At 36.3% G+C, this 26,212-nt stretch overlaps 1 protein-coding gene across 1 annotated transcript; it reads left to right on the top strand.

The window, feature by feature from the left end:
• Positions 1-26,212, top strand: LOC132072117 (cytosolic beta-glucosidase-like). Its single transcript, XM_059470137.1, has 4 exons — positions 1-63; positions 20,286-20,358; positions 24,463-24,690; positions 26,169-26,212. Exons 1-4 carry the CDS (start codon positions 1-3, stop codon positions 26,210-26,212), a joined length of 408 nt encoding a protein of 135 aa, XP_059326120.1.

Raw genomic sequence — 26,212 nt, 5'->3', positions numbered from 1 at the left:
ATGCCTGCAGACCTTGATGAAGACTGCATTGCTGTGAGCAATAACTGGCATCAGAGTGTTTTGGTAAGAGAGCTGAGATATTTCTTCATTGGAGAAAGGGTCAAGAATCCTTGAAATTAATGTCAGAAGAAACTGTTCAGTCATATAGTCTAACATATAAGAAGCCATCACAAGTCCATATTGAACTCAGTGGATTGTAACTGATTCAAGCTCTCCATGAAGATATTTCTGAGAACATCCAGAGCTAGAGAATACATTGCTTCTTTTAGTAATCTATTTCCAGTGATTGTTTACCTTCAGTTTTAAAAATCAGTTTTGCATTTTTTAAAAACTAGTAACTAACTAAATAACTAACTAACTAAACTAACTAACTAAAATATATTTATTTTTATTTATTATTTATTATTATACATATTAATATAATAGTTTATTATTATTTAATAAATAAATAAAGGCATTATTCAGTACGCTTTATCTAACTCACAGGAATTGTATCAATACACTGAAATCACAACACCTTGCAGTCTTTTTCAAGTCAAACCATCTCTGTCATACAAAGGTCTTCCCTTCTGTGGATCTCTTCTTAACTGCCTCCTGTTCCCAACTCCCATCCTCCCAAAACAGTTGCCAAAGCTGAATACAGTATTCCAATACTAGCCTCATCAATGCCATATAACGTCTTTGTTCCTATTTACCATTATTTCCCATTACTGTGTTTTGTTTTGCTGTGACTGCACACTGAGAGTCAGGAGCCCACCGAACTGTCTGTTAGTTTATAGATCTACCCTCAGTTCTTTGTGCTGCCTAGATACCAGGCCCAGATATACCTGTATGGAAAACACAGGGAGGTTTTAGCAATTGCTGAGCTATCCTGTCACAGCATCAAGGCCTTTTCTTCTCACTCCGCCCCATTAGTGAGGAGGCTGGGGGGGCACAAGGAACCTGCAGGGGACATGGCCAGCATGACCCCAGCTGGCCCAAGAGATGTTCTATGTCCTGTGGCAGCTTGCTAAGCACATACAGCTGGTGAGAGAAGGAGGAGGTGAAGCGCATTTGGAGTGATGGCCAATGTTGATGGTGCCCCGCTGTCGTGGAGATGTCTAATTAAACATCTGCCTGCCCATGTGAAGTGTGGAATTGAATTCCTTGGGAAGTGGTGAATGAATTCCTTGCTTTTTCGGGGTGGGCAGCTTTTCCATTAAACTGTCTTTATATCAACCCATGAGTTTTCTCTTTTACCTTTCCAGTTTTCTCCCCTACCTTCCACCAGGGCAGTGAGCAAGCAGCTGTGTGGGCCTTAGGTGGTGAGCAGGGTTAAACCATGACACTCACATAAAGCCAGAGATTACATAACTTTTGGCTCTTGCCATCTATTTCTTGCTATACAGCCTTAGCACTGATGTTGTAGTCCTAGCTCTAGTTTGGCTGAAGCAGTGAACTTTAATCTCAGCTGATTCAGACCTGAAGACTCTAAACAAAAAACTGACAATATTTTTCTTCACTATCCCTAACACCCTGAAGAAATACACACTCACAGAGATCAAGAAGTACAGGAATTAAGAGAAGATATGTTCTTGTGAGCTAATGGTGGAAGGGACCTCCCTACTCCTCTTTAAGCAGAACTTTCTCCTTTGCCCATTAAGTCATTGGTTAATTGAGCTAGATTTTATTAGCTGTGCTATTTCTTACTGCTCATTTTAATATCCATCTATGTTTCTTTGTCTCTGGAAACCAATGGGAGGCTAAAATTGTATTACAATTTAAAAGAAGAGAATAAGTGAGGGTTGAGGAAAAATGAAGAAGAATTATAGGCCACTTTTTAACTTCAATATCTGACAAATAAATAGAACAATTAGTAAAGCAAGAGCAATCAGTATGTAAACAGGTTGAAGAAAACACAGTGATAAATCGGTAACACATTTGTAAAAAGCATAAATCAAGTGAAACCAAATTAATTGGTTTCTTCAATGAAGTAATGAATGTACAAAGCAAAAGTGGTAGACAGAATTTCTTAATATTAGTAAAACACTGATCCTGGTTGCACATGGCATTCTCAAAAAGAAGTTTTATTGGATTAAATAGAACCAGCACAAAATGAGAAAATGAGCACACAGGTAAATAAATCAAACACTGGAAAACTTTTCCAGTTGAGCTGATAGCTGGGAGTAGATCAAAACCACTTTGTACAATCAAACATCTTACACAGCTCAATTTGGACATGAAGGGATTTTTTTTTTCCTTAAGTCAACCCCCCCCCCCCCCAATAAAACAGCATCTCATGTAAGAAACACCTAAATAAAGAAACTGAGCAGACCAGCAAAAATGACAGCCATTTTGGTTCTATGCCAGCACCACAATAGCTTACATCAGCATCAGTTTTCTGCTACACAGCTGAGCTGCTTTATTTAGATGCATTAAGTATTCCAAAGCATATCTAAATAGAGCTTTGGTTGCTGTAGTATTATCTCAAATTTATTTATTGACGTTGCTTCTGTTGACTGTTATTTCTGTCCATTCATCTAAAATCGCAGGATTCATTAAATGCTTATGCCTTTTTGTTTTGACTGAGTGCAAAAATATGTCTACTGGCACTACATGTCTTTGGGATATTTTGCTCTGTTTTCTTTATAAAAGCTATTAAAGATTCATATGATTATTTATTTGTTTTCACCACAGCAAATAGTCATGCTGTTGGCAGATATGGCCATGTGGTGGTTTTGCAAAAATTGATTTTTGATGAAGAGGAAAAAAGTCACCTATGTTTTTTGACAACTAAGAGAATGTTTTTGGCTTTTAAAAATACCAAAACATGTTCTTGTCCCAAAAGCTCATGTGCTAAGAGGCAATAGATGATAGAGATATAAGATCCCAAAATATCAATGAGAGGCTCTTTATAAGACTTACAGACAGCAACTGTAGCAGGAACATCAGCTCTCTCATCATTCTCATGACTTTTCATTGCAGTTAGAGGAAAGGAACATTTTTAGAAGTTTTAAAGGATGATTATCCAGTTAGTTTTGCAGATTCTTATGAGATAACCTTTCCAAGTTAAGTGTAGCACACACCTGAACAGCAGGTGAGCTAATCAAATCTGACAATGAAACACAACAAATGGATTTTAGTGTTGGAATAAAAATATAATGGTGAAAGGAGACATCACTTGGAAAAAAAAAAAAGACTGAAATGCTGAGCACAGCGAATAGGCAGATGTAATGAAGAGTGTTTTATACAAGAAAAAGCAAATATTATTAATTGTTAAAGAGTTGATTTTGTCTGCATATAGACTTTATTTTAAAGTATAATGAATTTTTATATATATATATATATATATATGCCACAAATAAAATCCTAGTCAGTAAAACTTTTGCCTAGTCATTTCTACACCCTTAATGTAATCCAGATTGCATTAAAGTTGAAAAAAATGCAAAATTGCTTCTGACTTCCCCCAGAATGGCTTTGCACTCATAAGCAGTGAGTCTTCTCATTTCAGTCAAGTACCACACGACTTGAATAATTAATTTTAAAAAGGGCAAGGATAAAATATCATTAGATAGATTGGGGTTAAAAAGTTATGAGCTTGTATTTTAAATACTAGAAAATTACTTCACTGGGTTTTTTTTCAGGGAATGGATCACATGTAATGATGCAAAGATGAAGGTAACTTTGTTTTCCTTCATAATGAATGATACCCCTAAATGTGTTTACTAGTACAATCACAATATTCTTTTAGGATAAATTTAAGTGTTTAAAATACATAATTAAAATGGATGGATTTAGGGTTTTTTCCCATTTATAACTCAATTTCTACTTAGATGTGTTCACTTCACAGAAAATGGCAGCAACCTTTAGCAGCTTACAAATACATATTAGATTGCAGGTCTTGCTTGCTGAGAAGAAAATAAAGCACATATGCAATATACAGAGGGGAAATGTTGCTCATGATGGGTGGAATAGACAGTGAACAAGAGTGACTGTGGAGTTGCTGCTGTTGGAGGCCCACATGGCTGGAGTTGATGCAGTGTGAAAACAGAAGACATGAGATCTTTTAAGTTACTCTCAGCAGGCTGTAAGGGCCTTTTAAGAAGCCCACATACCACTACCTCTTCTTTCAGTGGAAGCAATGTGCCAGGAATGCTTTCAAAAGTTGCTGGTAATAGTAGACCCTATCTAATGTCCCAATTTTTATGTTCCAGGTAAATGTCAGATTTTTTTAGATGATGGTTTTTTAAAGCAGCACAATGAATGGTACAGAGATTTACATAGCCCCCAAAGTTTACAATGCTTTGTTGTGAGTTATAATGGGTATAGATAGTTCTACTCTAAAACGAAACCATTTGTAATAGCATACCTAAACAAATTTATTCATAAATAACAATACTTTCACTAAAAAAACCCCTAACAACTTCAGATATAGGGAGGTCTAATCAGAGCTTAAAATACATTTTTAGGAATGTTTCGTAGAATATATGGAAGGGTTTTTTTTTTCCTTTTTTTAATTGAGAAGCTGTAATATAAATATCCATGTAGAAACACATACAGATAAGCAGTTTCCAAAGTTTTAAAGTGTTTTTGATATCTACCCTACAGAAGTGCATTAGGTCATGTTCATGTAAGTAAGAATGCTAATAACAAATGTTAAGATGTGAAGGTACACATGCTCTTTCTGAATGCCTTCAGAAAGAAAAAAAAGAAAAAAATTTCTATAAGGAAATGGGGACTGTGTCATTCTCTGAAGGTGAGGAAATTTGAATTACAGTTGTATAGGAGATTTCAGGCTCAGATCCTTATTGCTCATAGTTATTGTTCTTCAATTGCTAGTCTACAATGAAAAATAGAAAAGTTAATACTTTGAAGATTCTTAACCAAATTACTAGCATAATCCATTTTCAAAGATATACCTCCTAAAAATCTCTACCAACACTTTTTTGCTAATCAAAGAGGTACAGCTTCTTCTGAGGTGTAGCAAAGAGTACCATGCAGCGGTCTGCCATGCAATTATCTAAACCAAGAATCAAAGACAATATCTGAGTAAGACTAGATGGTGGGAGCAGGAAGATTTTAAAAAGGCAGAATTGTATTGCTGGATGACATTTAACCAAGGGAAACAGTACAGTTATTTATTTATAAATAGGAACATTTTAGATAAATATAAAATATAAATAGGAATATTTTTAAAAGGCAGAATTGTATTACTGGATGGCATTTAACCAAGGGAAATAGTACAGTATGTATGATCTCAGTTTCATTGAGTCTGGTCTAATTGCCATTTGCAACTGGAGGACAGCTTTTCTAACATGACCATGGGGGAACATATGGCTTCTTGTGGGACCTGTGTCCAAGGTATGCCAAAACCCTATAACACTAAAAAACCCTGTAACACTGGCCCTTGCAGATACTGCCTGTGGGAGAGGCAATTTGTAACACAGCTCTGCATAGTGATGTGGCCATGGCAGCACCAAGATCAGCACAAGCTTGCCACCCAAGCAGTTATGTGAGTCTTTAGTCAGTTGCACAATTGCTACCAAAATACCTGTGTTGATGTGCTATCAACACATCAGCTGAAACTCAGCCTCTGTAAGTACACAGAGCTAATCACAACCTTCATTACAGAATAAATCTCCTACTGGAAGGAAAACATCACTCCTGACAGGTTGAGATTGTGTTTCTCCAAAGTGCCTTTTGCTCAGTTACTCACTTTGCCTAGTTTTAGATAGAGTGAACTGACTTAACTTCATGCAATATTCAGCTTTTGTACAAAAATTGCTCAAGCCTTCTCCAGCACTTGGCGTAGGCTGAAAGTTCATTTGGTCACTGGGAATTTGTGTGCTTTCTTCTGAAGATGCTTATTATTGCCACACACAGAATACTCACATAGTTGGATGCACTGAATCTATTCCAGTATATCATACCTTATGATCCTATCTGATAAACAGGTTCCACTGAAAAAGTACCATGAAAATGCTCAAAGAAAGGGAAGGTGGGATGACCTTCTCAGGCCTGACAGTAGTTGTAGGGAAGCAAAGCTGCATTAATTTCAATTAATTAATTCATTCATGACACTGGAAAAAAAAAGTAGTATTGAAAGTACCTGAAGGGACTTCAATTTATGATAAATTAAATTGTTCTATACTAGTATAGTAGGATCTTGCCATATGTTTTAACATAACATTACCTTGTTTGTGTTCTACATCGGAACACTTACCCAAATTTCACATAATTGTAAATCAATAGTCTACTTTTACTAGGCTTACCCACTTTTTCCACTAGATAAAGCTCTTTATCATCCACTATGGAATTATGACCATGGCTCTTCATTTTTTCTAATACAAAGGGTAGCTCCTCCCATACAATTTTTGACAGCCTTATGAAGTTGAGTTCACCTAATGCCCAGCCCTTGCCTTCTCAACACCTTACCCCACCAGTTTAGGATGCAGTCAGGCTTTATGTGACTCTCTAAGGAGAAGCAGCATAGAGTTTGTGTTCATATAGTTTGATTTAAGCTAAGAGCATAACCAAATTATATCCACTTCATGTTGAATGATCTAAACCTTTGTGATTTTAGAGCCAGGTAAAAGTGCTGTAAGTATTAGCAAGTTTATATTTTTGGTTTAAAATGCCTGGGCTACTTGACCTGACACTATGCATCTGCCTTGCTCAGGTAGCATTTGTCAATGAAAGACCCTCGTTCTCAACATTTGTGCCCTAGATAGTTTGGCAGGTCATTGTATTTGTATCTTTGGAGTGTGCTCCATTTTTTCTAGGCTCTTTTCTGAATAGAGTAGGTACTATCAGGAGAACTATTATTTCTTCATAAACAATGCCCATGTTGATGACTGTCTTGTTTATAAAATTCACCTTTTTTATAGTCAAGCAGTATATTATATAAATGTGAAAATAAAATGCTTATTTTAGGGTCTTAAAGGTGCACAGCTGAAGATCTTCTTCCTCTCCTAAATGCAAATGCTATTAAAATCACTTTTTCAGCAATTAAAGAGCATTAGGTAGACTTTCAGTTAAGATAAATTTACCTCAAAAATGTATTCATTGCTCTCTTCAAAAGTAAAGCCCCAAAGCAAAATACACACAGTTGCCAGAAGCTTTAGTCAAAGCTAAAATTAGCCATGCTGATTAAGTGGATTTTGCATAACCTTAACTATTAATCCCTCATATTGGTCTTCTTTTCTTTGAAAAATCTTTAAGTACCAATAACCTAAAGGTTTATAGAGTCGCTTTTTAATACTACTTAGTTAAGATTTAATCCTTTGTATAGCAGTTAACATTGGCACCATCTTTTAATAGTGCAAGATTTCTAACATTCACTTGCTGAACAAAACAGGCATTTTCTATTCCAGGGAACTAATGACAGTACACATAGAGCAGAAGAACTTTGATTTAAAGAATTAAAAATGTACTTACAAGAGATAAAATGGAACTAACAGTAAATTAATCTCTCAGTTTTTACCCTTTCCTTAAATAGTATTCTTTTCATGCTTAATTCTTTCCCTTTCCATTTTCTTTAACTTGGCTCCTTATTTTCTAACAGCTAGATTGCCTCCCACCTTACCTGGCTAAGCAAGACATAAATTACATTTTCCAGAAGACCAATAATGAATTTTACTCCAAATCTTTTTTTGAAAGCAACCCCTCTTTTATAGACACTTCTGAAAAGGTAAGATAGTACTGAGTCCTGGATCATTCTGTTGCTGTCAGAGGGAAATTAAATTACTGCCTTTAAAAGTTGAAATTGTTCCTATTTTCAGAGTAGGTCAAGGAGGAGTGAAGTAATTTGTTCTTCACAAAGTGGTGTGCCTTTGCAAACTTTGACTCTTGTTTGGGGCTGGTCCTGCTAACAGAGGGTGCTTTCCCTGAAGATTTATCCCACACCTTTTGCTTCAGATCTGCTCCAGGCTAAAAGTGCAAATATCACTAGCTACCCAAGCTCAGCTGACACCTGGAGGCTCATTAGTTTACCATAACTCCTTTGTGTGCCCCAGCCCTGCCTCTGCATTTCATAGCATTTGCTCATCTGCTTGTTTTTTACAAAAAGTAATCAACCTTCACATTTTGTAGTACTTTGCATTTTCTGATGTTTATTTTTTTAGCACCAATAATTTGAAAAAGGTTGGGCAGCACCAGCGACCCTGCTTCCTTCACTTTAGAAATAAACAGAAATGCAAAGAGAAAAAAAAGAAAAAGCTATTATAGGTAGCTGGCAATTATAGCTCACATTTCTGTTTTGCCAGTCAAACAATTTAAAAAATCAATTATAAGGCAAATTAATTGAGTAGTAAATATTTTTGCTCTTTTATATCAGCTAAGGTTTTTTTTATCTGTGTTTGAGCATTAATTCATTAATTGTTTTAAACATCACTTCATCAGCAGTAAACTCAAAGCAGCTGACAGTTGTGTTTTGTTTATATATTTGATCAATACAACCAGCTGAAAACTTTCAGATCATTGATCATGTCATGTTCTGCTGAGTAACTGGCCAGTGGAGCTGGGTGTTTGGAAACTGATGACTTAGTGGTTCAAAGGTCGTTCCAACTGCAGCTGGCTAAAACAGACTTTCTTTTCTTTGTCTTACTCCTTTGCAGGGCGTCTTCTGGATGATCTGTGATCTCATCTCTAATTTTCACGATACTTTTCCTCTTTATTAAGACAGACTTTAAGACATATTGTTGTTCCTTTGATCACCTTAGACTGCTATCTGTACTGCATTGTAAAAGTACCAGCAATGGTATTCCAAATGGAGAGCATAGTGACATTTATAGGGTTTTTAAATGTTTCCTTTCTGTCCTTTTCAGCTATTTATGACTTTGTCAAACTTTCACCTTCACAGCTGAAATTTCTCAGATATGATCATTGAACAGAGGTCAGTTTTATCGTAGTTCACTTATTAAGTTTGAGGGGGGAAAAAATCATCCAGTTTTGTGATCTTAACATGTAACAGTTTGCTTTTCCTTACATGAAGGGTTGTGGATTTTTTTCTAACAGAGTTTTGAGCAAGACTCATACCTGAAGACTTTGAAATTTATCTTAGAGAACACTTAGTATAGATATGTTCTTTTCACTATTTTTTACCAATCTGTTCCTGTTTGATAGATTTATACAGATTATCCAAACTCTATTTCTTTTTTATTGGTATGGATATGGACCTTGCTTAGAAAGAAAGAGAGCTTTAAGAAACAAGTGAAATCATGAAATTGCCAGTGTTTGGAAAATTGAATTATTTCCTCCGCTCTTTATGTGGTTCCTGTCTCAGAATAAGTACATGTAAGCATTTCTCTCACTAAAGGATGCAGTGACATTGCATGGGAGACAAGCAGCCAGGAGAGATTGCACCATGGCCAAGGAATCACAGAGACACAGTGCCTGCAGAAGTGCCTGTCTGAGCAGAATGAATGAACTCATGGGAGGTTACAAGTATCAAATGCTGTGAGTGGGATAATGGCATTACTCCATAAATTTCCCTGAATTATAGTCAAATAAACAAACAATTTCTTTTCCCTTTTCCAGCCTTAAATAAAAATTTCCTTAATTTTCTTAGTTATGAATAACTATGCAAACATATTATTCAAGCTCTAATGATTGTTAAGAGGATAAATTTTAAAGTGCTTTAAGTGGGCAGTGGCAGAGATAAGCCACAATGGAAAAGCATAGCAGTTTTTTGATGCTGTCCAATGGAAAAGCTATGGTTTTCAGATACATTTGTCACTTCTGTTAAAATTCTAGTCCCATAGTCAAATACTTATCCATCCTCTTAGTAGATTGTGATCACAACTCTCCTCAAAAGCAGCTATAATTATGTCTTTTATAAAATCACCTCTTTCCTTTACAGATTCACAGGAGAAATTTGAATGATAAAAAGGTAGTCTTTAATGTCATTACAGTTGCCCTATTTTAGTTGGTTGTGTACAGAACACATGCCTTTAATATTTCCTTCTCCACAGAAGCTGAGATTCTATATTATTTGCTTTAATAGGCAATCATTCAACTTTTAAACTTTTAAGATGCAAAGTAAATTTAGTACAGCAAACTTGCTATTGCAGAGTTATGGATGAACATTTATATTTCAGCATCCACTCAGCAGTACATGCAGGTTACTGCAGAGAAGGGCAGAGATGAGATACATGGGTTTGAATTTCAGGTCTTGTTTCTGACATTTTAACATTTCAGTTACAAAGCTCCCTTAATGTCAGTTTTTGAAGGAACATACAAAGCTCCAAATTCTGTTGCACATTCCAGCAGACATGCTTGCAGAACTGTATATTTGCTTTCAGTGTATACTTCAATATGAAAGACAGAGCTAACAAAAAACTTCTAGCTTTCTATTTTTATAGTTATGTATTTTAAAATAAATATCTTCATGTTTCCTTAGCTTTTCAGAAATGTGCTTGGTGCCAGGTAATTCTGCAGTAGATATGAGAAGATACAGATAGGTATTGTCCTCTAGAAAGGACATGTGCCTGATGAAAGATACAAATGTTTCCTAATCCTGATATTGATCTTTTGTATGGCCTTTGAGAAACCATTTCTCTTTTCATTAGGGGCTCTTTTTTCCTGTGTATTGTCTTTCTAGGGACAGAGAAAGATCTGTGCATAACAGTATTATAATCCATTATAATATTTTTTGCACTGAATGCTTCCAGTGCTGTGGCAGTAAACAATTGGTAGGAACATACTTTTTTTTCCCCCTTTTTTTTTTCTTTTTTAAAGCTTTTTTTTTTTTAAATTTTATTTTTTATTTTAAGGATTGTTTCTCTTTTGGCAGTGTTATTCCCTATGTATTGTGTTCTCACTCCATTGTTTCATCTGTGAACACCTTTCATTTGAAAACTCAGCATATTCAAGGGAAAAAAATGAAAAAGTTTCAACTTAGTATCACCTTATTTTTAAACAGAGAGCAAACCAATGCCTGGAGAAATTAATGGCTATAAAGTTTAATAAACAGGGTAATAAACAGGTATAGTGATAAACAGAAGTTATAATCACAAGATCTTCTCTTAAGAAAGTGTTCCTAGCTGGTTCTGTTATGCTGACATTCCCACTGAACTATTGTAGGAGAACAAAGATATTGTTCATTTTAAACCTTCTCTTTGAATAGCAAAGGTACAGGTAAAGCACTAATCCAGCTGGATAACAATTGCAAGCTCTATAACCAATAGCACATGACACAAAGCATGATGAATGATACAGATTTTGCATCTGTTCTAAGCATCAATCCAATGTATTCTGTAACTGCAGGAAAAATACCAAACCTGCAGCATTTAGAAAATCCTTAGAAATCTTATGTATAGCATGAAGACTTGGCGAATCTTGAATAGGAGAAGGAGAGTGAAATAAAAAATCCAAATCCCTTTTGCAATACCTATTAACATCCTGTGATATAGTGGAAATTCAGCCATTTTGAAGGAAGACTGCAAAAGTACCTTTAAATATGTCAGTTACAGTCATATGAAAAGAAAATATTTTGATGGACAAAAAATTTTGATAATATTCATATGTTATTTTCTCCTCTTTTTATTTTATTCCAGTTCATTGAATATTTTTTTGTGGTGAAAGCTAAGACTTGATCCAACTGTCAATTAATAATGGAAAGCTTTTGTTGATTTTGTTTGTAGAGCCTGTGTCTACATAGAGTCCAAAATGGAAACCTTTGGCTATTCTACTTGTGGAAATGTGATAGAATTTGCATTTTTTTCCACTGTATCCTGGGGAATTCTGGACTAAGATGTTTAAAAGGAGGAAAATAATGAGTATGGGAAGATGAGGTCTAAAACGAAATTACTATGACTTTTTTATTTTCCCCTTACAGTTGAAAACTGAGATTTAGAAACAAGATATCATGTCAGAATGCAGCATTGTGGTATACTTTTTTCAAAAATATCCAGGATGCCAAGAAGAATGAAAAAAAAAACAAAAAAAGAGGAATTTTTGGGTTCAGCACAGGATAACCAATATGTGCTGCTTAAGACACTCCTCTGGTTATTGAGAAATGCATATTCTGACCTGTCTCAGGTGAAACAAGAACTGGACCCATGCAAAAAAATTCCTTTAGGGCATCCAATAACTATTGCATCTTTCTTCATTGTTTCAGGCCACAAGTCTGGCTGCCTTTTTCTTTTCAGTCTCAAATTTATATGAGTGGTATGGATCAGGGGCATATAAAGCATGTCATTTCTGCTGAAAGGAAACAAGATAGCTTTAGCACTCTAGGCACTGACTGAGGAGTGAATAAAAATTGGGATACCAATGACACATTCTTGTCAGCTTACCTCTCTTGCCATATCTATTAAGCTTCCATAAATTTGGACCCAGTGTAAGCCTTGGAGAAGAAATACACATTATATAAGCTCAGTGGAGAACTTGTTAGTGTTTGGTTGTGTAATCTGCCAAAGATTCTGTCTGCTTTGAGAATGCTTCAGCCCCCATCATCTTTTCATTAACTGGATTGGGCTGTTCCTACAGAGCTGGAGCAGGCTCCATGCTAGAATTTGGAGGCCCAACAAAAGTTCCCCTGTCATTCTCCTGCTACTGCCAAAGGCTGTGTTTAAAAAAAATCCAAAAGAAAAACCAAAACAAAATTGAGGCTAAGATCATGAATAGAGGCCAGAAACAGAGTATAAAATAATTGGTAATCAGTAGAGCACAGTCTGCTGGAGAACTTGGAACTCAACATAAAGTTACTCACTCTTTGGCAAGGAAACAAATAACTGCAACCAACAGCAAGGTCCACATCAGAGGCAACAGCTTTCTATTGCTACAACTTCTTGCCTTGGCTCAGACTGAGAGGAGAGTGATGTGGGTAGTAGCACCACCTTTGGACAGATTTTAAATACATTCAATAGGCTGCTATATGTATTCTGCTAAATAGTGGTTATTCACAACATATGCTTTTCAAAAGCTAGAAAATAAAAGGTTGCCTTTGTTCCCCTGCCCCAATCTATGCCATAGATCATGATGTAGTCTTTTAATTACCTAAACACAATTTTTTTCTACATATCTCCATGGGAATGTGAGGAACCAGAAACATTTCTAAAAGCTCAGTATGGATGTGTGCCAAATATCCACATCCTCAGAGCTCTCTAACTGTTGGCTCCAATGGCATATTGATCACTCACAGCCAAAAACTTTCATACAACAACCATTACCAGTTCTATTCACCAGTTTAGTCTGAAGGGCAATTAAGAGAGAATCAAAGGAGCTTGATCTAAAAATAAACTTGCTAACCCATAAACTCCACTCTTTTTTTTTTTTTTTTCTGATTATAAAATTCTGGAGTATTTTGTCAGGAGGGGAGAAACATGTTTGATTTCATTTACACTATGTCATAGTTCAGTTTACTCTGTGCCAAGGTAAAGTATGGGGAATGCATAAAGTGCTTAAATTTGATGAGACACTGTATTTATCCATGTGATTTCTTTATTAAGGAAACAACTTTTGTGATAGTAAAAAAGTCAGTGTTGCCTCATGATACCTATTGTATCTTTTAATATTTTTTTTAAATTTATGTGTTGAAATCAAGAAATAGAAAGCTATGTTAAACACTTGTGTTGATTTTTTTTTTTCTTCATTTTATTCTATTAGATTAGCTTCAGAGTCAGGTACATATTTTGTGGTATTTCCAGAATAACACAGTCCTGAGATATCACAGCACATCTGTAATACTGTTTGGAAGTCTATATATATATCTGTGTGTGTGTGTATGCATAAAACTCAAGTTGTTTGAAAAATAACCCATGTTTACTGAATTTCAAAGAGGTATTTGAATTAATTTGTCAAATTAAAGTACTGTTGTACATCTCCTTTTCCAGGTGCAAGCAATTGTGCTCACTACTATTTTGCAGGATGAAAAGGAGTACAATGGATAGTATTTCTTGCAAAAGGAAAAAATATTTACAGGATAATGGGGTAGCACAAATCTTTTCGAAAGTAATATCAACTACTGTGTCTCATAGTGTGCTGCCATTTAATAGTAGATGGTTCTATATTGCTGATACAGGGAAGTGAATTTTATGTAAATGCACTAATATAATGGCATTTCTTAATCCTGACTGGTGGAAGAAGCTTTTCAAGCATATTTCCTAAAGTCATAGTCAATGTCATTAGTCATAGTCAGTGACTTGAGAAACCGAATTTCTGGAAGAAAAAGAAAATGAAAGATACAGTTTCAGTGCTGTATAAACTAGTTGCACTATTTCAAGTTAATTCTGAAAACAAATAGTGGGACTCAGCATGACTTTATGCATATTATAAATGTTGAAATAATTTTGTTTTGTCAATATATCCCCAATATAAAATTGGTCTGGGTAGAATCTTTTCCTGGTTTATTCTATGATGGTGTTAAAATAACTAAGAAGTATTAAAAAAAACCAAAAAACAAATTAAAAGAAAACCGCCACAACCCAAACCTTGAAAGGAAAAATAAAATGCAGTAAAAATTGTTAAGAAATTTTAGGTTATTAGTGCTTTGGTGAGAAAACCTGCATATAATGAAAAAAAAAAAATGTGTTTTTTGTGATAATTCAGTTTTAAAAACAAGTTTATCTGATGGTGTTGATTTTTGCTTTTTTTGTGGTCTCGTGGATGTTGCTTGAAGCATTTCCCTTAGTACCAGCATGTGTAATGTCTCCTTCAAGTATGTTCTCTGGTGCCTGGTACCTGCACCAGCTTTTCAGGCTTTCCACCATGTTGCAGCACTGATATTTATTCAGCCATGTGCTCTCACCAGTGTCAGTTTTCTTTCAAATTTGTTTGGCTCTGGTGAGTGATCTCCGCAGATATTGTGCCTGTAAGTATTCAAACATCTCAGCAATGTTTTCAGCCCCTGCCATGTGATGTGATGTGATGTGATGTCAGCACACGTCCTGTTGATGGCATGTGGGGTCAGAAGAAATTAAAAACATTCCTGTGCTAGGAAATATGTAAGTTGTGAATGTTAGAATGGGAGAATAATATAGACATCATGTATATAATCTTTCAGCAATAAAAACCAAGTAATATGACAAGTTTCTAAGGGTGAATATGATTTGCCTGTGAAGAAGGGAGACATTTCAGAAACAGCAAAACAAAAACATTTTCAAATCAGCTAAATTTGACTCCTTGTTTTAGGGACTTAAATTATGTTCCAGAGGATAAGTTACTGCGATTTCAGAGTGTACCTAGTGTAAAAAATGAGGCTTACTGATTTTAAAGCAGAACTAAATATGTCCAGTGAAGATGCTATGTACATGATTTCAAAGATTTAGCTGTGTAGCAAAACAGCCTACAGATTCATGGCATAAACAGGGAAATTGTGCCATTTTCAAACGTGTAAGACTTTGCCTTCTATTTTAAAAATGTTATCAAGTTTAGCTAAAATAATTCAGATGTCTCTTTATAACCAGTTGCAGCCAAACTGATAAGTTGCAGCAGATATTTTCCTGGCAAGATAATTTTAAGCATGTTTGCCAGTTGGTAGCTCTGCAAACATCTTGAAACTCTCAGTTTCTGGAAAATTTAAACAGCTCTCCCTGGAACACCAGTGAAAGGGTGCTGTCTCAGAATGCATTCAACAAGGGACCTGAGGGCCTGCCTATACTTCTAGGTATTTTTTGTGTTGTTTTTCATATATCTATCTCTTCCTCTTTTTTTATCCTGATATTTTTTGCATGATGGCTCATTGTTTTTAAGCTTGTTCGCTTAAAAGATGAGTGATCCAGAAGTATGGAACAGCAGGGCTTGCCAAGATATAAATGAATAGAGCATGGCTTTACATGAAAGGGCTTCTGCCAGGTTTTCTACTGAGGTGTGCAAATTTAAAGCTGTGGATCAACGCCCTGCTCTGCGCACCCGGTGTTGTGTCACAATGCAGTGACAGTGACAAACTCCTGGGCAGACAAGCCCACTTTAAAATACTGTATGGAGGCACTCAGCAATAAAGAACAATTGCCTTCAACATCCAAGAACTATCAAGGACTCCTGAAGACTGATGACCAATATGGAATATCACTTTACAAACTTACTATACATCCTAACGCTGTTGCCGTGCTGAATTGCTGAGACTTTCTGGTTCAGGGAGTGATGTAACACTAGTTTGGCCCTCCACTATAGTTTGTGTAGAGTTATTCCTGGCAAGATTAATTTGTGTGAACTCCCCAAATACAGCTAACTTGCTCACAACTAGCTTTAGGTCTCCAAGATATTGTACCCATATATCTGGTGTTGGAAAGCTCATAGCAGCTGGCAATCCATTGGCAGTTTCCTCAGGAATATAAAAAAATTCAAGCTGCATGATTCAATTACCAGAAGCAGTGGGAGAATATTTTATTTCTTCAGTCTTGGGCTTTTTTATGTTTTTTAGCCAGTGGCTCACTGTTATGTCATTCACTTTATGAAGGACAACACTGTTATATGAATGGCTTACTTTTAAGTTTTTTTCCAGGAAAAGGTTCCATAGCTGTAAAATCACTAACCATCTGACTGATTGTCTGTTTTTCCAGTGCCCGTGCTGTACACAGAAGAGAACTGATGGTTGTAGAGCTGCTTTAAGATGAGTCATTATTTGTTTACTTATTCTTTACTGGTTTTGCCCAAATTTCATAGTTTATATCTACTGCTCAGTTGCAGATTCCTGCCTAGTTTTCCTGATGTTCTTAATTTTAAATCTCTTCCAGCATTACAGCTCTCCAGATTTTTACCTGTTACCATCTGTTGATTTTTTACCAAAATATTATTCATCTGTTTTCTAAATGGAATCTCTTTGCAATATTCTGCTGGTGTTTCTAATCTTCCCAAGAACCCTTGAATTATTTCTCTATTTTCAGCAGTGTGCTCAGCTCCTCCTAGTTTAATAGATCTGCAGATTTCATTAATGTACCATTTACTCCCTCTTCCAGCTCATTATTGAAGCTATTAAATGTGATCAGAAGTAATACTAATCTTTGTGTACTGCACTAAATGCCTCCCTTCAAAGTTATTGTTTATCATTACCCTTCATTGTTTGTCATCACCCTTCATTTTAGTCAACATGATAGTTCATTTCCAATTTGATTTAAGTTTGGGAACAGAATTTTGACACATTGGTGATGGGAGAAGAAAGGCTAATCAACAATCCAGGAGAGGCTTCTAATTAAGGCTGAATTTAGAGAATCAAAGTTATGAGTTCTCTACTGCAGCCACAGTGCAAGATAGTATGGTGCCTCCATAACTTAATTGAGAGCACCTTGCTAAAGCCCAGTGCTAAAATATCTTAAAGAATACAGTATATGGTGAAAAGTCAGACATATGACAGTATATCTTCTGCTCTCTATTCATTAATTTTGTATTACTGTTTAAAAAGCAAGATTGTCTGGCAGACTTCAAAGTGTTGTAGTAAATTTGTTTCTCAATAGCTACTCTGTTATGTTGCCAGACAGAGAAGCTAAATTTGAGTAGCAATTAGAAAGAGAACCCACAGAAGATATGAACTTCTGTCTTTGGCTGTTTCAGAGACATAGTCTTGCTTCCAAAGAAGGTATAATTTTCTACTGGTCCATGCATGGTGTAAAATTGCAGGAACAAGATTTTTATTTTCACCATCCCTTCAAAATTTAATTTCAAAACTCCATAGTAAATACTATTAATAATAGGAATAGGATATGTATAATAGGAAACATCAATTCGGTCAGGAAAATCTCCTTTTGACAAGATACAATTCTTCTAATAATAATTAACCCCACGTGACTTGAAGTCCAACACTAAAATCTGTTCTTCTTTCACCTTGATAAAACAACTCACATTTTGTAAAGTTAGTAGCTAACCTGTATTATCAGGGCCGATTACTCCTGTTTTTAATTGATTTGACAAAGATGTCTTTGTCCAAATACTTTTGAATGCTGTTTGTTTTTTTTTATGCATACTTGCCTTGAGCTCATTTGGTTACATTTGTGCCAGTGCAAATGTGAAGGCCTTAAGTACAGTCTGGAAAAAACTGCCTCTAGATAGAGTTTAAGAGTTCTCTTTATGTTTTATATAGGTATATGGCTTGAAAAAAAGCATGGGACAGTGGAATACTGAAATTCACACTGAGGCCAGGTTATTTGTTAGATGTAGGGGAAATTATCAGAGTAAGAAGGTGAGTGCATCCTAGGAGCCATGCCGAGGGTCTAAGGAAGATTTAATTTCAAGCCACACCACTGCACTAAGGAGTGGCTTATGAATCCAGAAATACAACCAGAAGTGGGATCACAAATGTAGAATCTGGGTTGCCAGAAATGTTTCATCTTAGCTGCTATCAGTGCAGCTTCTCTGAATTTTGGAAGCCCTGCATCTTTCAGAATCTGCCTACTTCCCTGACATAAGCTGGTATCTCGTTACTGTGAATCTGTCTTAACCTCTGAGGCAAATTTTGTTCACTCTCCCCCAGACTGCTTATGGAATATTTTTCTCCTACTCAATCTCTCTCAAAACCCATCTCTGTTGATTCCTGATAGGGAATCAGCAGTGACACTTTTTAACCTTGTTTTTATGCTTAAGCATTTTTAGAAAACTTTTTATTGGAATTTTATTGTTAATATATCCTGTCTGCCCCTCTCCCCCTATTATTGAGTTACATTTTTATTATATCTCCTGTGAAATTGAACTGTGTTATTCTCAGGGTAAAATTTAAAGTTACTTACATTTTCAAAGGTGCCTACCAGTAACACTTAATGATGTAAAAAATAAGCCTTATTACTCTGGTCTATTAATACTTATTAATGATAATTTAAGGTGGCTCTGGTGAGTTTTGCCGTTAACTGTCCTTATCTTGCAGATGAAAGCCTGAATATTCAGCATCAATAAGAGAACATTGACTAGTTCATTTTATCAGGTTTTGATCACCTGTATAATACACATGAAGGATATGCATGTTTGCCAAGACTATGTGTCAGCATGTGTTTTGGAAACAAATTAGTATATTGTGGCTCATTTCCCCTTTGTTCCTTTGTATTCAAGGGGCTTTTACCTTTCCTATGAAAGACACTTGAGGAAATATATGCCTGCTGTGAAAGCCCAAATTATTTTGCATTGCATCTGCACTGTCTGGTTCTGCAATATTCGTTTTGGAATTAAATCAGCTTCCCTGTGTCTCTACAAAGGAATTTATTTTTTTCTAAGAAGTTGATTCTTTTATTGTGTGCATTCTTGGCAAAAGTATGTGCATTGACTGTCTTAGTAGCTTTCCTATGCATAGTAAAGTTTCTTATTTTCATTATCAGAGAAAATGTCAGTTACCTGTGTAATGCTTTGCAGAAGTAGGTCCTCACCCAGAAAGATCTGAGAGTCAAGAGAGCTAAGTGGAGTAAAGAAGAAGAATAGCAGTGATATATTACATAAGTCCAATATGTGCCAATACTGACCTTGGCAAAAGCAGTGTGCATGTAGTGTTACAATAAATGAGAGAAAAGCACTAATAAGTTAAAAAAAAAAAAAAAATTGCAGTAGTGCCATCTAGTGTGCCAGGTGTTGCAGTTTCCTGGAGAGGGACAGTAAACTACTTTCAACCATCCCACTTGTTACCTGACTCTCCTCCTGCTGCTGCTCCCTTTTCAGTCTGCTGACAGGAGAGCAGTAACAGCCTTGACAGAAGGTAGAGGAAGAGACCTGAGGGCTGTTTTGCAGATGCTGATTCCGGCACACATGCCATAAGGTTGTCATTGCTGCTCTAAAAAAATGAGCATCCATGGGGTTTTAGAGAAGGAGAAAGATAGCTGTTCTGTCTGTACTCCCATACGAATCTTGCTTGTCTACTCATTGGTTTCCACTGCAAAACATGTAATGGCTAAAATATCCTTTTTCAGCTACTGCAGGCACATTTTCTTGGTGTTGGAAGAGAAAAAAAAAAAATTGATGTGAGAAGAGGGACTGCTGGTTTTTGACACTTACTGGTGGAAATTATTTTTTGCCTGGTGGCTAAAGGACTTATATTGAATAGAGGGTCCACAAAGTATGGAGAGGTGAGAGGCAAGTGAAGGGAAAGAGGGACCTGTTTTGCATATTCATTCTTTGTATTAGGAGAAGCCCTTTTACCGTGACCACCCTAGTCTTTTCCACTGCTGCCTTTTCCACTTTTTCTGGTAGCTGAACCTCTCCACTTTAATCCCAAGATATGCAAAGTGCATGTCTTACCCCTCAGTGTGTGAAGCTGCACAGGGTTTATTTTTGTCTTCCATATAGAATCTGCTTGTAACAAGTGGAAGAGTGATCAAGCCAGGGAGTGCTGTCTGCAAATGAAACCAACAGCTCCACAGCACACATAATGCTGTGTATTCACCTGTCCTCTGCAGACAGTGCTGGAGGATATTGCTTTTCCAGTTGAATTTGCTTGGGGTGCAGCTATAGCAGCATATCAAATTGAAGGTGTCAAATTTTAGCTATCAAAGTGTTAAAGAAGTTTTAAGTGAACAAAAAGTCTGGACCCAGGAAGGAGAGTGCTTGATCTTTGCCTTGTAATGTAGACACTAGTTCTGATGCAAATCCATTTAGCCCTTTGGTTTAAACACTTCTGACTTGAGGAGTAAGAAGAAGGTAGAAGACGTTTCAAATCTCAGGAATGGCTAGGTAATGGAAATGGAGCTAGTTATTGGGGGAGAGGGGTGAGGAGAGGAGGAAGCAGTCTTGAGTAATTTTTTCATCTACTTATATTGTTTCTATAGAGCTAATTCAAGTAGATTGCTCTTGGCTATTTTGAAACTGGGTGGGAGAGCTGCCTCATCAGACATCAGTACTCATAGGAAGACTTCAGTTAGAAATTCTTCTCCAAAGATTATGAAAAACAATGAGAGGTTAATAGTTGGACTTGTGGGGGCTGTCCCCCAGGGACATGTGTCATGATCCCAACTGAATAGAGAGACTGATGAAGGGATTTGCCCAGCACAATATGAAAATATGTTGCAGATTAGGAAATGTAAACACATAAACACAGAGACACCTGCAGCTATAACCCCTCCAAACTTTATCCTTTCATAAATCTGTCTTTATAAACCTTCAAAATACATACAGACCTGATTTTCTCATATTATACCCTGCAGCATACAGACACTTAACTTCCATTGATTTCAGTACCTAAATGGGAGTTGTAGATCCTAAATTGTCTTTGAGGATGTAGCCTTTAGTTCTTGGTTATTGCTGAAATTGAGAGTACTTGCCCATGCTCAGTACCTTTTAACGAGCTCAGTTCACTTCACCTAATAGACTGCACAGCTCGCAGTTCCCAGGGAATCAATATTCTGGGCCAGATTCTAACTCGAGTCCTGCAATGCACATAGCTCTTCTAACTAATTTTTTAAATGTGAATTGTGTGTGCATTATAATTTCCTGCCTTTTGAGTGGCTAGATGTGCAACTTTAATGTTCTCTTAATGTATTTTTAATGAACTTTCTTAAGACTTCTGAGTGGGGAAAACATAAAAAAAAATCTATAATATGGTCTAGACACTACTCAAATGACCCTTTTCCTGCAGAAGTAAGAAACTCAACAGGGAATTCCTTCTCCTGAAAGCTTCAGAGGCTGTGCAGCTTCCGACTTAGGGGCAGAATGATTGAAGCAATAGTTCTCATGGAGTCCAAACTCAGTTGCTGTGCATATCACAAGATACACAGTGGAAGAGGCACGAGCTGACAGGCTACTTTATTTTTTTACTGTCAGCTATGTATTTATGCACAGCACAACCTTCTCCACTCTGTATATTTCAAAGCGCTAAAAAATCATACCAATTGTACTCTGCATGCTCAAAGTGCAGATTTCAAAGGTTCATGACTCAGTCAAATCAAAATCAATTTGCACCAGAACATTCAAAAGCACTTCTTCTTACTGAGGGCCATTTCTATGCTAAATTCTAACTCTCTGCTTGATTTTTTTCTTGGGGAAAAGTTGCAAAAAATTCTTGTAATGGTAAAAGTGGTTTTCTTCACTTCTTTCATATGCCAAATAATGGAACTGCATTAATTCAAACAAAATTACATTTTTTGGTCAGAGACCAGGTCAAGAAAGTTTCACTCCCAAAGGTTAAAGGACAGCTGAATTAGAGGAAAAGTGTACTTGGAAAAGTACGTGAAAACTTATATACTCTTGTCAGTAATATTCATGCTTTAGGAGCTTCACAAGTTGAAAAAGCATTGCATTTCTTTCTGTTGTAATAATTGCAGAGTATGGGAAACATGTATCATAATAATGTAGATTATTCATTTGACGGCATGCCATGTGCTGATTTGGTATCCAATTCACACATTTTGAGTGTAAAATCAGTTCCTCATCACTGTTCTTTCCTGGCCCCAAAGCTCACTAAAACTCCAGTTATGCCTATGGAGAGCTGTGTAACAGGGAAGTTTCTGAGCAAGATCAGAGGTGCAAGCTTGGCTCATTGGAGCAGAGCAGAGCTCTGCAGACTAATTGTGGCTCAGCAGGATGCGCTAATGTATCTAGAGCTTTCTGTTGCCTCGGCTGGATTCCTTCCTACACTCCATCAGGTGGCTCAGACACACGATGCTGTACAGAGAAGTCTCTGAACAGTGTCAGGAATGTTTGAAAGTGGATCTGTTTGCTCCCGCCCCATCAGGGCTTTGCAGTGGCTGATGAGCGCTGGAGTAGTGCTGTTAGTCTCTGCTAAAAATCAAATGCTTCTCCTCCTCACTCCCACTGCCTCTGCTGGAGGAAGGCAGACAAAAAAGAGGGATCATTCAGCCTCTGCTCTAGATGACGATTCTTAACCAAAGGTGTGTTATCTGCCTGTTATGGCAGATTTTTCTTCCCTTCATTCCAGCCCTATGGAAAAAAGAGCACTATCAAATCAATATGGTGCAGGAAGCCTGCTCTTAAAGGCTTCAGAACTCTAGGTACCATCAAAGAATTACTGTTATTTGTTATTTCCTGAGCTTCTCTCAGATGACTATTTATTTCAGCAGTCATGTTTGAAATTTGAAGCAGGATATAGAAAACTTGTAGTGTTGTGTTTTTCTGAGGAGCATACAGACAGAGCACCAAGTCTATCATAAAATCTGAGATTAAGAAAAACTCAAACTGGCTGGATCTAAAATTTGACCTACTTTGAAGGTTGTCCCATGTAAAATTTAATTTACTGACCAACCAAATGTAGATGTATGGGTGTTAGTGTGCTGCAATAAAATTTTGTAAAGACCATGAAATGTGACAATGATCTCTGAAAAGCTAGGTTATAGAAGTGATATTACAAATTTTAGTAATGCTTTAAATTAAGTGTCTTCAATATGCTTAACCTTGCATTAAACTTAGATTTAATAAGACAGATGTATATTAAGTACTGAATATACTTAAGGGAGCAATCTTGCATTGGCAGGGGATGGACTCAATGACCTCCTAATAGTTCTTCTCCATCTCTAATTTCTATGCTACTAATTGATTATTAAAACACTTTTATTGAGGATTGATATGTAGCTATTATATAGTTATTAATCTTATAACCCAACTGATATTTAATTTATACATAATTTTAACACACAATGTCATTTTAGTTTTTAAAGAATAACCCTGGAACAGTGCATTCACTGGGACTCTGAAAAATCTTGGTGGTAAATGAGGTTGGCCATTTTGAGGTTAATTGCAATTTAATGATTAAATCACACTTTACGGGGGTTTACAGTGGAAAGTAAGTTTACAGATCTCTCCACAAAAAAAAGTAATGTTTGCCTCAGCTATAGCATGGCTCAGGAAAGACAAAGAAACTTCTAATGAAGAGAGGTGCATTTATTCAAATTAAATATTATATGTTGTTAGATCTCAGACAACAGCTAAACTTTGAATATTTTAATGGTAATCTGTGTATCTCAATTTTGGAATTGTGAAGAAATATCCTAAAACTCTGAAAGTTTGGGAAAATGTTGCAGCGCTTTTGAACATTCAAAATTAATTTCTGTGAATGTCTGGCTAAACAAAAAGCTGAAGCTTTTTAGAGCTGTGTTATTAATTCAGCTTGTATGTGCCTAGGGCCATGGCTCATAATGGCATTCCTTTCTTTTTAACAAACTGTCAAGATTTTCAAAGGACATCCTGAAAGCCATAAGTGCCTATTTGTTGGATGTATTTCTCATACCCTAAAGGCTTTCTTTGATATGGACTGATCTTTTACATTTATGGATGGAAGTTGCATTAGAAAATGCCCTTTGTGAAAACCTGTAATATCTCAAGAGTGGCAAACATCTGATTTTTGGCTAAGGAAGTATGAAGAGTGTTAGAAGTCTGAATTTTTTTTTTTTAACATGATTTTCAAATAATTAGCAGCAAGTAAAAATATGAATAATTGCAAAACCTAATGCAAATGTATATTAATGCTTGAAAATTCCTAGTAAATTTAAATAATATAAAGAGTAGGTAGATGATGCTTCTCAATTTGCCCATGGGATTTGCACCTACTTTGTGATAAATTATTTAGTTGCAACATATGTCTTTTGATGTCAAAAGTGTAATGACCAAGTTTTGTTTTTCAAGCAGAAGGCTGGAATGCAGATGGAAAGGGCCCTAATGTCTGGGACATATTCACTCATCAGGGAGGAGATGGAGTTTTCAAGAACCAGACTGGTGATGTAGCTTGTGGCAGCTACACTCTGTGGGAGGAAGATTTGAAATGTATCAAACAGCTTGGATTGACTCATTATTGCTTTTCTCTTTCCTGGTCACGTCTGTTACCTGATGGGACGACAGGTTTCATCAACCAGAAAGGCAATTGTTTCTTAAAAATAGAAGGTTGCAGCTTTAATTCAAGGTTATTGCTGCAGTCTGGCATAATTAATCCAGTATGCTATTCTGCAGTGTAGCTTTGAAATTGCAACTTTTTTTCAGAGTAATTATAGGATGATTTTTTATAGGTTTGCAACAACTTACTAATTAATATTCTAGATCCCCTCGGATAACACAATCTTTTGGGATAGGATTATTATTATGTTTCCTATGTATCTTTTTGCTTACTCCAGTTTTTTTAATTGTAACTCTAAATCATTTTGCTTCATCAGAATGTTTATACTTACTGGGATCCTAGCCATGAGAATATTTTTGGATGGCTTACAATAGACAAGTTATCTCATTTGGCAAGTGCATTTAGATAGCTTATCAGTATACTCCAATGTGCTGAACTTCACATTGACTATTTTGCATTAAGGGACATACTTTTTCCAGACATTTTTCTTTAGCATATTAGAGAGGATTCTTCAGAATGATAGGAAGTATGCTTAATTCTCTGGCAAACAGAAGCTCTGAAAAGATGAGTTTTCACAGTCTCAGCAGGCAGTGTGTAAAGGGATACAGCTCATAAATAAACTGGTCAGATTTCTAGGAGTCAGATATAAAATTTGTTTCACTTGTGATTAATTTATTTTAATTCCATTGGTGTGGACTGGGGGAGAGCTTAAGGTCACTCACTAGGAAAAGACAGGAAAGGGCAGTTGTGCCTGCAAAACAGAGGGAATGGAAAAAAGAAGAAATAAAGAGCATTGTGAAGAATAAAAGCAACTGAAGCTGAACCAGAAACAATGGGAGAATCAAAGAAGCTGGCTGAGATTTCTTGTATGCTTGGAGGATAATATTCCATAGAGAAAGAATGTAAAGTATATTGGAATGAACTTCTGAATCTCAGTTCTGCTTCCTACTCTTCTGCATCTCGATTCAACCAAGAAGATGTATATCTTTATACTTCTAGGAAGTATTTGCCTTGGCAATTCCTTTCTTCTGGTTTGGAGACTGCAAAGATGGAAGGCTACAAAGGATTGAACTTAGAAAATACTCTTCAGGTTATCCTTATCTGTACTAGGGTGGTACCAGCAGAAGCAATCTTTTTCTGCAGAATTTTGGTCATGTAGAGCTTGGCTGTTCAGTAGACAGCAGCCTGTCCTCTGCATCCTGCAGATCAAGGTTTTCACCAGAGAGTGGAGGAGCCTTTGTTTCAAGATTTCAGAAAAGAGGGGCTGGTAAATCCGCTGTAAACAGACCAACCACCCATTTTTCCCTGCAGAGCATGCCAGATACATGTGCCAGTATCCCAGAGAGGCTTGAACTGAAGCTTTTTCTTTGCCACCAAAATTTACAATACATGGCCCACTTTCACTGGCACAGCTTCTCTTTCCCTCAGAATGCTTTTTGTGGTGTGTTGAATTTAAATTTGGCTGAGTAGTTGTGGTTTCTTTTCTGTGCTGATATCCCTTCAGCTAGGGCTGCAGGCACTGTAAAACCTCAGCAAGCTGCCTACTGA

This window comes from Ammospiza nelsoni, chromosome 4 (genome assembly GCF_027579445.1).
Source record: "Ammospiza nelsoni isolate bAmmNel1 chromosome 4, bAmmNel1.pri, whole genome shotgun sequence".
Classification (NCBI taxonomy): domain Eukaryota; kingdom Metazoa; phylum Chordata; class Aves; order Passeriformes; family Passerellidae; genus Ammospiza; species Ammospiza nelsoni.
Note: the sequence above shows the minus strand (reverse complement) of the source record. Positions and strands in the feature narration are given on the sequence as shown.